The 15,145-nt window shown below is 52.2% G+C and overlaps 1 protein-coding gene across 1 annotated transcript in view; it reads left to right on the top strand.

Moving 5' to 3' along the window:
• Positions 1-836: 836 nt before the first annotated feature.
• The window catches only part of LOC141065350 (scavenger receptor cysteine-rich domain-containing group B protein-like), a 34,033-nt gene continuing 19,724 nt past the window's right edge, over positions 837-15,145 (top strand). The window contains exons 1-3 of the mRNA XM_073557786.1: positions 837-967; positions 5,362-5,916; positions 14,758-15,078. Coding sequence (XP_073413887.1) covers positions 910-967; positions 5,362-5,916; positions 14,758-15,078 — 934 coding nt within the window. The 5' untranslated portion in view covers positions 837-909. The remainder of the gene's footprint in view (positions 968-5,361; positions 5,917-14,757; positions 15,079-15,145) is intronic.

The raw sequence follows: 15,145 nt of genomic DNA, 5'->3' as shown, positions 1-15,145 counted from the left end.
ATAAGTTGGAACAGGGGGGGATATGTGAGGCAGTAACAAGTATATGCGAGGGTCGCTATGCATCCCCCAGGACCTACATAGATGCATATTAAGTCCGCTGGAGTGCATCGCAGTCACAGATATAGCTGTGGTTGCAGTGAAGTGTGGTCTTGGACAAGCTATTTGTCCAAGGCAGATTTAAGAAAGCCCAGCATGGGCTTTCATTTTTGGAGCGAACTACAGGATGGTAGTGGGGGGAGGGTTCTGCTTCCTCCCGGCCAGGTCTTACAAGTGGCCCATGGTCACAGATTCCATTTAAAAACCCTGCAGCAGAGGGTTGGGTGCGTCAGTTTTGGTTTGCAAACTGCAGAGCAGGTGGCTCTGCAAGCTTCAGCCTGTGTGAAGGTAATACGGAGCAAAGCAGCGCTAAAGGCCCTGGCACCCCTCAGTGTGGTGCGGTGCAGTCGCCCACAGCAATCGGTCTCGGATACGAACTGTCTTGATTCCCGACTGCGATCTGGAGGATACCGTGTGCCATTTATTTTGGGAGTTTTGGACATTAAATATATGTTTGCTTTTTGAACTCTCCTGGGTCACTGCCTCATCACTACATGGTGTCTATACTGCTGCACTGCAATATAAATATGATTCTTGGAGTAACTGTTGTGGTAACCCTCCACTGCTGACTCCTGCTATTGGCAGGTTGGTGTGAGTGACATTACCTTTAATATCATTGTTTTCTTTTACAGTTCTGTTTTATGCCTTTCATGCAGTGCAGGGTGCCCACATTGTGGATGTTCTCCTCAATCACAGCTAAACAAATCTGTGTTTGTCTTTTTCACATTAACCAGATGGTAAACAGGACCTCTGAGCCTGTGAAGTATCTCATGGCTGGACAGATGTGGGGCAGTCACTGAGTATCCAGCTACCATGTCAGTCTTCGCCTGGTTCGTCCTCATCTTTGGCGGCACAACAGCACACATTGAAGGTAGGTCTCAGCAGATAACAGTGCTGGCTAACAAAGAGGCTGAGACGTAACGGGTCTACAAGCGACCAGAGTTACTGAGTGTCCACGGGCAAATTCAGAAGGTTTCTCTGGCTTTGCGGAGGTCCTGTGGCTAGTGACAGCTGTGGCTGAATGCACATGTGTCCATGAGCACTGATGGCGGCGATGACAGTAGACGCTTAAATGTACACTATACGAGTGCAGAACACTGAGGTTTATATAAACTCCTGAATATAAATATCTCCTGTCCAAAGATTCTTAAAGAGAGTTATCCACAACTGTCCACATGATAACAGGAAGACTGTGCAGTATCATCTACTGCTGTCGTGTAACTACTCCATTTATAGAGCTCATGCCCTTCTCCTGCTCATATCTGCCCCTTCTCCTGCTCACATCTGCCCCTTCTCCTGTTCATGCCTGCCCCTTCTCCTGCTCATGCCTGCCCCTTCTCCTGCTCACATCTGCCACTTCTCCTGTTCATGCCTGCCCCTTCACCTGCTCATGCCAGTGTAGGAGGAGGAGTCCCCGCTGTGTGTCCGGGCCGGAACCAAGGAGGCCGTCACCAAGGTTCCTAGGGGGACTGTTTCCGGGGGACATAATTAGAGAACGAACCGCAGAGACTTTTTTCGTGCTTATGCATGATTTGAGAGACCCCACCCCTCTCTTGTGTGACATGCACATAAGGAGCTGTCTTGCACCACGTGCCCATACTAGAAAGCGCCTGTCTTAATCCTGCTCATTTAGACACTGTTGATATGTTCAGGTTTTAAATACATTAGATAGGGACTGCTTCAATACGGGTTACCTTGACGAGGTGAAGCAGCTTGGTATACATTTTTTTGCAAAAAAAGTATCGACTAAATACCCTGTATTTGTTATTACCTTTTATCAGCACTTGCTGACTACTGTCATATGTCTTACTGCAAGGTATTTTTGCACATTTGTCATTCTGTGCTCTTTGTTTGTGTTTCAGTCAGGGTGGTGTGAACATTGTCCAACAGACTTGTTCACATTTGTGCATGTCACATGTGAGTTTTTAAACCAGACTTCTAGAAAGGTTGGGGGTGGAGCCAATATAAAAGGGGGAGTGGGAGCCAGGAGACGTCAGACGTCAGAACAGGAGAGAAGGAGGCAGGAAGCTGGAGGGTGCCAGAGAGCGAGAGCCAGAGCAAGGAGGAGAGCACAGCAACGGGAGAGGCTGAAGGGAGACTCCTCACCGACAGAAGGGGGCGACACCGAGCCGCTCAGCGGACAACCACTGACCGCCCGACCGCGCTTCCAGCACCCACAGACGCTACTGCCCATCTCCAGTCCGCGGCTGCGGCCTGTCTGTTGCCACCCGCGGCCGCTACCGCTTGTCTCCAGTACGCGGCTGCGGCCTGTCCTCTGCCGCCCACGGCCGCTTGTCTCCAGTCCGCGGCTGCGGCCTGTCCTCTGCCGCCAGCAACCGTTGCCGCTCCACTACCAACCGCAGGTGCAGCCTGTCCGCGGCCTCTGCTGCCCGCCCGCAGCTGGTGGCTGCGGCCTGCACATCCCGATCCCCAGGCAACGCCGACCTGCCTTCATTAGGAGGTGCAACGCAGAGGAACTCTTCAGGGGCCTGTTGTGCCCCCACTTCGCCGGGGCGTAGGAACGCCCGAAGTCTCCGCCAAATCCTCGTCGGCTGGGCCCAGCAGCTGATACGCCGAAGCATCATCGACCATCGCTCCGCCGGACGTCAGAGAGGATAAGTGACACGTTATAGTTAACATTCTGGACCCATAGTCAGCCATACCGCGGCCCTATAGTGACCGGTCTTTGCCGGGTTAGTCGTGTTTGTGTCACCAGTGTATTCTTGTGTTGATCCCTGCAAGGATAACTGTTTGGTTGCTCGAGATAGCCCCTATAGGCATCTATATATATATAAAAGTTACATCTTAAAGTTCATCACGTCTCCCGTCTCGTCACTGCATCCCACGTACCTGCGATTACTACACCTGCTCCTTCTCCTGCCCATATCTGCCCCTTCTCCTGCTCATATCAGCCCCTTCTCCAGTTCATGCCTGCCTTCTCCTGCTCATATCTGCCCCTTCTACTGTTCATATCTGCCCCTTCTCCTGCTCAAATCTGCTCCTTCTAATATTCATGCCTTCTCCTTCTCCTGCCCATATCTGCCCCTTCTCCTGCTCATATCTGTCCCTTCTCCTGCTCATATCTGCCCCTTCTCCTGCTCTTGCCTGTTCCTTCTGCCCATATCTGCTCCTTCTCCTGCTCATATCTGCCCCTTCTCCTGCTCATGCCTGTTCCTTCTCCTGCCCATATCTGCCTCTTCTCCTGCCCAAATCTGCCCCTTCTCCTGCTCATATCTGCCCCTTCTCCTGCTCATGCCTCGTCCTTCTCCTGCCCATATCTGCCCCTGCTCCTGCTCATATCTGCCCTTTCTGCCCATATCTGCTCCTCCTGCTCATATCTGTCCCTTCTCCTGTTCATGCCTGCTCCTTGTCCTGACCATATCTGCCCCCTCTCCTGTTCATGCCTGCCCCTTCTCCTTCCCATATCTGCCCCTTCTCCTGCCTATATCTGCCATTTCTCCTGCTCATATCTGCCCCTTCTCCTGCTCATATCTGCCCCTACTCCTGCCCATATCTGCCCCTTCTCCTGCCCATATCTGCCCCTTCTCCTGCTCATATCTGCCCCTTCTCCTGCTCATGCCTCCTCCTTCTCCTGCTCATATCTTCCCCTTCTCCTGCTCATGCCTCCTCCTTCTCCTGCTCATATCTGCCCCTACTCCTTCCCATATCTGCTCCTCCTGCTCATATCTGCCTTCTCCTGTTCATGCCTGCTCCTTGTCCTGACCATATCTGCCTTCTCCTGTTCATGCCTGTTCCTTCTACTTCCCATATCTGCCCCTTCTCCTGCTCATGCCTGCTCCTTCTCCTGCTTATATCTGCCCCTACTCCTGCCCATATCTTCCCCTTCTCCTGCCCATATCTGCCCCTTCTCCTTCCCATATCTGCCCCTTCTCCTGCCCATATCTGCCCCTTTTCCTGTTCATACCTGTCCCTTCTCCTGCTCATGCCTCCTCCTTCTCCTGTTCATCTGTCCCTTCTCCCGCTCATGCCTCCTCCTTCTCCTGCTCATATCTGCCCCTTCTCCTGCTCATATCTGCCCCTTCTGCTCATGCCTTCTCCTCCTGCTCATGTCTGCCCCTTCTCCTGCCTGTATCTGCCCCTTCTCCTTCCCATATCTGTCCCTTCTCCTGCTCATATCTGCCCTTTTTCCTGTTTATGCCTGCCCCTTCTCCTGCTCATGCCTGCTCCTTCTCCTGCTCATGCCTGCTCCTCCTGCTCATGCCTGCCCCTTCTCCTGCCCATATCTGCCCTTCTCCTGCTCATATCTGCCCCTTCCCCTGCCCATATCTGCCCTTTCTCCTGCTCATTGCTCATGCCTGCCCCTGCTCATGCCTGCTCCTTCTCCTGCTCATATCTGCCCCTTCTGCTCATGCCTGCCCCTGCTCATGCCTGCTCCTTCTCCTGCTCATGCCTGCTCCTTCGCCTGCTCATGCCTGCTCCTTCTCCTGCCCATATCTGCCCCTTCTCCTGCTCATATCTGCCCCTTCTCCAGCTCATATCTGCCCCTTCTGCTGCTCATGCCTGCCCCTGCTCATGTCTGCTCCTTCTTCTGCTCATATCTGCTCCTTCTCCTGCCCATATCTGCCTCTTCTCCTGCCCATATCTGCCCCTTCTCCTGCTCATGCCTGCCCCTTCTCCTGCTCATGCCTGCTCCTTCTCCTGCTCATGCCTGCCCCTTCTCCTGCTCATGCCTGCCCCTGCTCATGTCTGCTCCTTCTTCTGCTCATATCTGCTCCTTCTCCTGCCCATATCTGCCCCTTCTCCTGCCCATATCTGCCCCTTCTCCTGCTCATGCCTGCCCCTTCTCCTGCTCATGCCTTCCCCTTCTCCTGCTCATGCATGCTCCTTCTCCTGCTCATGCCTGCCCCTTCTCCTGCTCATGCCTGCCCCTTCTCCTGCTCATGCCTGCCCCTTCCTCTGCTCGGTGAGGTCCACAGACTCTACTGAGCTCATATTATAGCTGCTTATTACTGCACACACTCAGCATCCCATGGACTTCTATGGGTTGTATTGACTGCAATAGATCTGTCAGAAAGGTATGAGAAGCTGAGCATGCACAAGTCCCCGTCATTTACTTCTGGGGCTGAACGTAATGTTGCAATACTGTTATTAGAAGTAGGTTACGGAGTTGTATTCTTATTAATAGAGACTATATTAAGGTTATCTTAGGTAATGGGAAACCCCTTAAAATATTATTAGCTATGCTGCCAGTGCACAAAGGCCTTCGGGACATGAATAACATGAGCATTGTCCTGTCTCCCACAGCTTGTTCCCATGGGGTCCACCCATCGGCTGAGATTGTCGTCTACGCTGACAGCTTCCGATATGGCAAAAATTACCATTTATTGGAGCCAGTCAGGGGGTTCGTAGAGCATCTTAAGAATGTCACCGACCATCGGGTTACGCTGCACTTGTACGACTACAACTTCAAGAGTCTCCAGGAGCATTTCCGTAGCCATGGGGGAATGGTCGGATTCATCCCCGAGAAGTACATTGTGGATTTCATTAACTCCATGACATGGAGACCCCAGAGCGGCATCACCCGCAAGTCATACATCCTTATCCTCATGGTTCAAGATGGCAACCCCTACTTGTTCATGAAGCCTAAAATACACAAGCTAAAGAGAGCCGGGGTGGAGATATTTGGGATGAAATTCAATAACCTCCAGAACTATGAGTTACATGATATTGTGTCCTACCCACAGAAGACCCATTTATATAGCATACTGGAGTACGCAAGTCCTGAAAGAGCTCTGTCTGTGCTGACCCAGTCTGTGTGTCGCAGCATTGAGGCAAAAGAAAAGAGCGCAAAAAAGGCTTGTAAGTCTCTTGTCTGTGACTGCAATTTGGATGAAACGGAGAATAAGGAACTCCAGAAAGACCGATCTGGGCGGCATCCTTGTCCCATACCAGACCCCGGGAAATATCGGTCCTGGCGGCATCCTTCTCCCATATCAGACCCTGGAAAATATCAGTCCTGGTGGCATCCTTCTCCTGCTATACTGGAACCTGGGAGATACCAGTCCTGGCAGAATCCTTTTCCTATTATATTGAATGCCAGAAATACCAGTCCTGGTGGCATCCTTCTTATATACCACACCCCGGGAAATACTGGTCCTGGCGTCATCCTTCTTATATACCAGACTCTGGGAAATATTGGTCTTGGTGGTATCCTTCCCATATACCAGACCCTGGGAAATGCCAGTTCTGGCGACATCCCTCTTCTGCTATACTGGAATCTGGGAGATATCAGTCCTGGCAGAATCCTTTTCCTATTATACTGAACGCCAGAAATATCAGTCCTGGCAGTATGCTTCCCATATACAAGACCCTGGGAAATACCAGTTCTGGTGGCATCGTTCTCTTGTTATAGTGGAACTTGAAAGATAGCAGTCCTGGTGGCCTCCTCCCCCTATTACACCAAACTCCAGAATTAAGGGTCCTGGTGGCATCCTCCTCCTATTACACCAAACCCCAGAAAAAAGAGTCCTGGTGGAACCTTTCTCATATACTAGACCTCAGGAAATATCAGTCGTGGCGGGATTCTTCTGATTTACTGGACCCCAGGAAATGTAATTCCTGGTGGCATTCTTCTCCTATTATACTGGACCCCAGAATTACTGGTCCTGGTGTCATCCTTTTCCTATATTGGAACACAATAAATACCGGTCCCAGCGATATCCTTCCCCTATGTCAGACCCTATGAAATACCAATCCTGGCAGCATCCTTCTCCTTCAGCAGACCTTGAGAAATACCAGTCTTAACATATTTCTCCTATAATATTGTTGCTGGTGTCACCCTTCTCCTGTTATACCGGACCCCCAAATTACTGGTCCTGGCGAAATCCTTTTCATATATCAGACTTTGCGAAATACCAGTTTTGGTGATATCCTTCTAGTATACCAGACCCCGGAAAATACCAGTCCTGGCAGCATCCTTCTCATATACTAGATCCCCGGAAATACCAGTGCTAGCGGAATCCATCTCCAGTTATACCGAGCCCCAGAAATAACGGTCCTAGTCACATCCTTCTAATATACCAGACCCAGGGAAATATTGGTCCTGGTGACATCCTTTTCCTGTCATACCAAACCCTGCAAAATATTGGTTATGGAGGCATCCTTCTCCTATAATACCAAATCCCGGGAAATCCTTCTGATGTTGTGCCAGACCCCAAAAAATATCGGTCATGGCGGCTTCCTTTTCCTGTTGTGCTAAACCCAAGAAATGCCAGTCCCAGTGGCATCCATCTCCTGTTATGCCAAACCCCAGAAAGACCAGTCCTGGAGGTTTCCTTATCCTACTATACTGAACCCTGGGAAACACCAGTCTTGGAGGCATCCTTCTCATGTTTTACCAAACCATGGAAAATACCGCGGTTCTGACAGCATCCTTATCCTACTATGCTGGATCCTGGCAGCATCCTTATCCTACTATACTGGTTCCTGGTGGCATCCTTCTCCCCCTATACTGGACTCCAGGAAATATCATTCCTGGCGGCATTCAGAGAGGAGTGGGCCCTAGGAGGGGGGGTAATGTTAGGCATCAGGTTCCTGTCGCTGCACAGTGGGAAACCCGAGCCTTGCATCCGGCGGTCTCCCATTCCTCTCCATCCGCAGAGGAGCCTGCTCAGCAGACTCATCGATCCCGGCGCTCTGCTCAGACCAGCTCTGTGGGCTTGGTTGTTGCTGCCAACTCTGGTCCAGCTATAGCAATGCATGCTGGCCAGCAGCGAGCCACTCCAGGGACTAAGTCCTCCTTTCGGTCCACTGAGCATGCCCGTGGGACGATCTCTCATTGGAGATCGGAAGTCACATGCTCAGGCCTTCTCCAGCTCAGATTGGACCATCTGAAAGCTCAGGAAGGTCCCGGAAGGACGCGGCTATAAAAGGTTCGCATGGCTGCTCGGACATGCGCTAGTATAGACTGCATTACTAGACTATGAGGAGTGAGTGTTGTATGCATGTATGAATGTCTCTGGTGACTGACTCATTGGAAACCCCTACCCTTGGTACGTATGTGTTGTGCAGCCTAGCCTGTTAAGCGCCCAGGCTTAGGTGTAGGTAGAGGCAGAGTCGGAGACTACATCAGTGTCCACCGGTGGCTCTGCATGCCACGTTGCACGTGCTCGACACTCCACCTTAGTCAGCAGCTATAGCGGCGCCTGCAGGTGCGACTCTGCGCGCTCAGCAGGTCTAGAGGGACTCAGACCTCATGTCCTTGGGGCTGAGTTCTGTGACCGCATACTGAGCGCCCTCTTGCCGAGTGCTGTGATGTTAACAGGCTCCAGCATTTATGTTCAGCGGTGGCGCGGCTCTGTGTCGTAACAGAGTTCGCTTCTGTTCACACTGGGTGACGTTAACCCATGTGTGACCTCTTGTATACCGCTTTATACTTCCGCCATTACTAAGCAGCAGTTTACCACCCCTGCACGGTGGAACCCGGGCTGCGAACGCACCTTACTATTATTTTATTATTTGGTCCGTTCCGCCAGCCCTAACATTATACTTACACTAGGGTCTGGCTAGTAATGGCGGATGAACAACGACTGCAGTGGTACATCCAGCAGCTGGAGGGCAGGTTGGCGGCTCTTGAGCGCTCAGCCTCAGCTGTGGATGTTACCTCAGTCGCTGTTCAGGCAACCACAGAGGCTGTCTCCTGTGTGTCCCCTGCCATCCCTGCCCCAACTTTGTCCCACCTCCAATTGCCCGAGAAGTTCTCGGGTGATAGTGCTTCTTGTAGGGGTTTCGTGAGCCAGTGTACCATACAGCTGGAGCTGCTGGCTGCACGATTCCCCTCTGAGCGGGCTAGAATGGGATTTGCTATTTCCCTCTTGTCGGGCAGGGCTCTGGAGTGGGCCACACCGCTGTGGGAGCGTGGTGATCATGTGGTGCAGAGTGCTTCGCAGTTCTTGGGCACTCTGAAGCAGGTCTTTTTGGGACGGCGAATCACCCATGATACCGCGCTCCAGCTGCTTGCATTATCGCAGGGCTCGTCTCTGGTCAGCCATTATGCCATCCAGTTCCGGACCCTGGCTTCAGAGCTGGAGTGGTCAGATAAGACCCTCATTCCGGTGTTCTGGAGAGGTCTGACTGGCCATGTAAAGGACGCCCTGGCTACCAGGGAGATTCCCGCCACACTGGAGGAGCTTATCATCATCTCCACCCACATAGACCTTCGTTTTTCGGAGCGAAGGTTGGAGCCGTCCCAGTGTAGGCAGAGGTTTAGGTTGGCACCTAGTTTTACTAAACTTCCGGAACCTCCCGATCGGGCATCCGAGCTCCAAGAGGTCATGGGGAATTCTTGCGTGGGATCCAGGTCCTGGTCCGCGCTAGCACCTGTGGTCTGTCACATTTGCCGGCAGTCTGGTCACCCTGCCAACAGGTACCCACAGCGGCCAGGAAAACGCTCACGTCTAGTGGCTGTTGCAGGGGGCCTACTAGATACTGCAACATTTTCCAAGATGTCCTTTGAGGGCACGCTTGAGTTTGGCTCTTCCCCTCTGACGGTATAGGTTTGCGTGGATTCCGGGGCGGAGGGCAATTTCATGTCATCTGCCTTTGCCTAACGGCACGCAATTTCTCTGGTTTTGCTACCTCAGCCAGTCACCATCAGAGTGGTGAATGGAGCGACACTACCCTCTCAGATCACCCACCAGACCACCCCGCTGATACTCTCGCTGTCTCCTTCCCATCAGGAGATGCTATTTCTCCTTGTTATGCCCGAGGGTATCGACCAGGTCCTCTTAGGGGCCCCCTGGTTGCGTCATCACTCTCCCCATATAGAGTGTTCCTCAGGGTGAATTCTCGGGTGGAGTAAATCCTGTGAAGGTAGATGTCAGAGAGAGTGCGTTCAGGTTGCCTCCACTGAAGTCCCCGCAGACCTTTCCTCTCTCCCCAAATGCTATCAACAGTATGCAGACGTATTCTCCAAGAAGGCGGTGGAGACCCTTCCACCTCACCGCCCCTACGACTGTCCTACTGACCTCTTGCCTGGTGCTGAGCCTCCTCGGGCTCGAGTCTATCCCCTATCTCTCCCGGAGACAGAGGCCATGTCTCAGTATATCAGGGAGAATCTGGCAAGAGGATTCATAAGGAAGTCGGTGTCACCAGCGGGGGGCGGGATTCTTCTTCGTCCAGAAGAAGAATGGAGAATTACGTCCCTGCATCGATTACAGTGGTCTTAACGCCATCACCGTTAAGAATAAGTATCCTCTGCCCCTGATATCGGAACTGTTCGATAGGCTACGGGGAGCGAGAGTGTTTACAAAGCATGATCTGCGGGGGGGCTTCCAACCTGATCTGCATCCGTGAGGGGGACGAATGGAAGACAGCTTTTAACACCAGGGATGGGCACTATGAATACCTGGTGATGCCCTTCGGGCTCTGTAATGCTCCAGCTGTCTTAAAAAGACTTTGTAAACGACATCTTCCGGGGTATGCTCACCACCTCAGTTGTAGTCTATCTGGATGATATTCTCATCTACTCTCCAGATATTGAGAGAGAGGATTGCAAAGTTTTCGACCTCCTACGGGCAAACTCCCTATACGCCAAGTTGGAGAAGTGTGTGTTTGAGCAGGAGTCCTTGCCATTCCTGGGCTATATCATCTCCGCCCAAGGATTGGCCATGGATCCTGCCAAGCTAAAGACGGTGATGGATTGGCAGGAACCCCATTCTCTTAAAGCGGTGCAGCGCTTTATGGTGTTCATAAATTATTACCGCCAATTCATCCCCACTTCTCAACGTTGGTAGCCCCCTTGGTGGCCCTCACCAAGAAGGGTGCAAATCCCAAGTTGTGGTCGGAATCTGTCTCCAAGGCCTTCTCCTCCATTAATTCCCATTTCGCTAGCGCTCCCATTCTACATCGCCCCGATGTAGATAAGCCCTTCATTCTGGAAGTGGATGCTTCTTCCGTCGGTGCTGGAGCGGTCCTGTTTCAGAAGGACACGCAAGGTTGGAAGCACCCATACTTCTTTTTCTCCAAGACCTTCACACCGGCGGAGAGGAATTATTACATCGGGGACAGGGAGTTGCTAGCAATGAAGTTGGCCTTCTCGGAGTGGAGACACCTCCTGAAGGGGGCTCGCCACCCTTTCCAGATATTCACCGACCACAAGAACTTGGTGTATTTGCAAACAGCCCAGCGGCTAAATTCTCGCCAGGCCAGATGGTCTTTGTTCTTCTCCCGGTTCCACTTCACCCTCCATTTTCTCCCAGGGGAGAAGAATGGCCGGGCCGATGCTCTCTCCCGCTCCGTGGTGTCATTAGAGGAAGAGGAGGAGGAGACTCGGCTGATCGTCCCATCCGAGAGCCTGAGGACTGTGGCTCCGGTCGCCCTTGAGTCAGTACCTCCGGGCAAGACATTTGTCCCTGCCCGTCTGCGACCGGAGGTCCTCCCTTGGGCTCATTCGTCCAGGGTGGGTGGACATTTCGGGACAAAACGGACCTCTGAGCTTCTGCCGAGGACATACTGGTGGCTGCATATGGCCCGTGACGTCAGGGACTATATTCAGGCATGCGTCTCTTGCGCCCAGAATAGGTCCTCTCCGCAGCGGCCCGCTGGGCTACTTTATCCCCTGCCGGTAGCGGACAGGCCCAGGGAGATGGTCGGTATGGACTTTGTGGTGGGGCTACCCAAGTCCAGTGGCAGCACAGTCATTTGGGTTGTCACTGACCATTTCTCCAAGATGGTGCGCCTGGTACCTCTCTCCCGGTTACCTTCTGGACAGGGCCTGGCAGCGTTGTTCATTAAGCACCTTTTCCGCCTGCACCGCATGCCAGACAAGATTGTCAGTGACCGGGGTCCCCAGTTTGCATCTCGGTTCTGGAGAGAGCTCTGTAGCCTGCTCAGCATTGAGCTAAATCTCTCCTCGGCCTATCATCCCGAGACGAACGGGTTGGTAGAGAGAGCCAACCAGACCCTGGTCACTTATCTACGACATTTTGTCTCGGCCAGGCAGGATGACTTGGCATCCTTGCTGCTGTGGGCGGAGTTCGCTTTGAACAATGCTGTGGCCGACTCCACCGGCCAGACCCCATTCCTCCTAAATTACGGCCAGCATCCGTGCATCCCTGTGCCCATGCCCGTGTCATCCACCGATTCCACGGTGGCAGACTGGGCGGTGGAGGCACGTGACATTTGGGATCGCACTCAGGATGCTATCCGGGCCTCCAAGGAGAGAATGAGGGCCTCCTCTGACACGCACCGGCGCCCCGCTCCGACCTTTGCTCCTGGCGACTTGATGTGGCTCTCCTCCCGTAACATCAGGCTGCGGGTCGAGTCCACAAAATTCGCACCACGCTACATTAGCCCCTTCAAGGTCCTTGAGCAGGTCAACCCTGTGGTCTACCGTCTGGCCCTTCCACCACATTTGGCTATTTCAGACACCTTCCACGTGTCCCTCCTTAAGCCTGTCCTCATGTCCCGGTTCTCCGAGTCATCTGCCGCGACATCTGACCTGTCATCGGGCGAGTTTGAGGTTAATGCCATCGTGGGATGCAGGGTGGTGCCTGGTAAAAAGCTTTATTTGGTGGACGGGAAGGGTCATGGTCCAGAGGCTCAGACCTGGGAGCCAGTGGAGAACATCCGCGCTCCACTTCTCATTGCGGAATTCGAGCGTAGCAAGGCTCAGAGAGGAGGGGGGGTAATGTCAGGCGTCGGATTCCTGTCACTGCACAGCGGGAATCCCGAGCCTTGCTTCCGGCGGTCTCCCATTCCTCTCCAGCCGCAGAGGAGCCTGATCTGCAGACTCGTCGATCCCGGCGCTCTGCTCAGACCAGCTCTGTGGGCTTGGTTGCTGCTGCCAACTTTGGTCCAGCTATAACAACGCATGCTGGCCAGCAGCGAGCCACTCCAGGGACTAAGTCCTCCTTTCGGTCCACTGAGCATGCCCGTGGGACGATCTCTCATTGGAGATCGGAGGTCACATGTTCAGGTCCTTCTCCAGCTCGGATTGGACCATCTGAAAGCTCAGGAAGGTCTCGGAAGGACGTGGCTATAAAAGGTTCGCATGGCCGCTCGGGCATGCGCTAGTATAGACTGCATTACCAGACTATGAGGAGTGAGTGTTGTATGCATGTATGAATGTCTCTGGTGACTGACTCATTGGAAACCCCTACCCTTGGTACGCATGTGTTGTGCAGCCTAGCCTGTTAAGCGCCCAGGCTTAGGTGTAGGTAGAGGCAGAGTCGGAGACTACATCAGTGTCCACCGGTGGCTCTGCATGCCACGGTGCACGTGCTCGACACTCCACCTTAGTCAGCAGCTATAGCGGCGCCTGCAGGTGCGACGCCACGCACTCAGTAGGTCTAGAGGGACTCAGACTTCGTGTCCTTGGGGCTGAGTTCTGTGACCGCATACTGAGCGCCCTCTTGCCGAGTGCTGTGATTTTAACAGGCTCCGGCATTTATGTTCAGCGGTGGCGCGGCACTGTGTCGTAACAGAGTTCACTTCTGTTCACACTGGGTGACGTTAACCCATGTGTGACCTCTTGTATACCGCTTTATACTTCCGCCATTACTAAGCAGCAGTTTACCACCCCTGCACGGTGGACCCCGGGCTACGAACGCATCTTACTATTATTTTATTATTTGGTGCGTTCTGCCAGCCCTAACACTAGTAACATCCTTTTCCTATATTAGAACACAAGAAATACCGGTCCCAGCGATATCCTTCTCCTATATCAGACCCCATGAAATACCGATCCTGGCGGCATCCTTCTCCTCCAGCAGACCTCAGAAATGACCAGTATTGACAACATCCTTCTCCAGACCCCAGGAAATACCAGGCCTAGCAGAATCTCCTATCATACCAAACCCAAGAAATAACAGTCCTAGTCACATCCTTCTAATATACCAGATCCCAGGAATTATCAGTCCTGGTGACATCCTTTTCCTGTTATACTAAATCCCGGGAAATACCGGTCCTAGCAGAATCTATCTCCTGTTAAGCCAAACCCAAGAAATAACAGTCCTAGTCACCTGTCCTGACGATATTGTTCTCCTATTATGCCAAATCCCGGGAAATACCGGTCTTATCAGCATCCTTCTCATGTAATGCCAAACTCCAGAAATACCGGTCCTGGAGGTATCCTTATCCTGCTATACTGAACCCCAGGAAATATCAGTTCTGGAGACATCCTTGTGATATTTCACCAGACCACAGAAGATACCGCAGTCCTGGCAGCATCCTTATCCTACAATGCTGAACCTTGGAAAATACTGATCCTGGTGGCATCCTTCTCCCCCTATACTAGTCCTCAAGAAATATCAGTTCTTGCAGGAACTTTCTACTTGTATATCCCTCAACACAAAATACCGGTACTGCCAGCATGAAGGACCCCAACGAAAATTCCCTCTCAAATACTGAGATCAGTTTGGCACATAGTCTAGGCAGTCTAAGCTCCCCTGTATATTAATAGTGCTGTGTGGCATGTCTGCTACGTTCCTCTTCATAAAGGAAGGAAACCGACAACTATTTGAGGCACATTTCTATCCTGGAGCAGAGGTTGTCATGGTTGTCATTTCCACCTTCCATAGTGCTCCTGGAATATATAGAATTTAAAGTACAAGTTTCATAACCAGCTTGGACCCTTCTGCAGCCAGTTGAGTGATGGTGCTGAATGGATAACATGTGATCCCTCATCCTTGTATCCTTCAGTCTTTTCTCAGGTAAGGTTGTCAGATGGCAGTGACCACTGCCGGGGAAGAGTGGAGCTTCTCTACAATGATACCTGGGGATGGCTCAGTGATCAACACTGGGATAGGCATGGAGCGGATGTCATCTGCAGGCAAGTGGGGTGTGGACCTTCTCTGGAAGCCATGAAAGGAGATGCATTCGGACCAGCATCTGGAAATGTCCTGGAGCAAATGGACTGTACTGGAGATGAGCATGATGTTTCAGAGTGTTTACTGGGAAAATGGAGTGAACCAGATTCAGACAGTCCTGAAAAGAGTGCGGGGGTCAGCTGCCTGTCTTCAGGTGGGTCTTAAAATAATCTATCTTGATCTTCTCCTAGGACATTTATTAATATGGCTCCTCTCCTCTT

Source organism: Dendrobates tinctorius, unplaced genomic scaffold (assembly GCF_039654945.1).
Source record: "Dendrobates tinctorius isolate UK_male_01 unplaced genomic scaffold, ASM3965494v1 ptg000251l, whole genome shotgun sequence".
Classification (NCBI taxonomy): Eukaryota; Metazoa; Chordata; class Amphibia; order Anura; family Dendrobatidae; genus Dendrobates; species Dendrobates tinctorius.
This window is presented reverse-complemented; position numbering and strand designations above follow the sequence as displayed.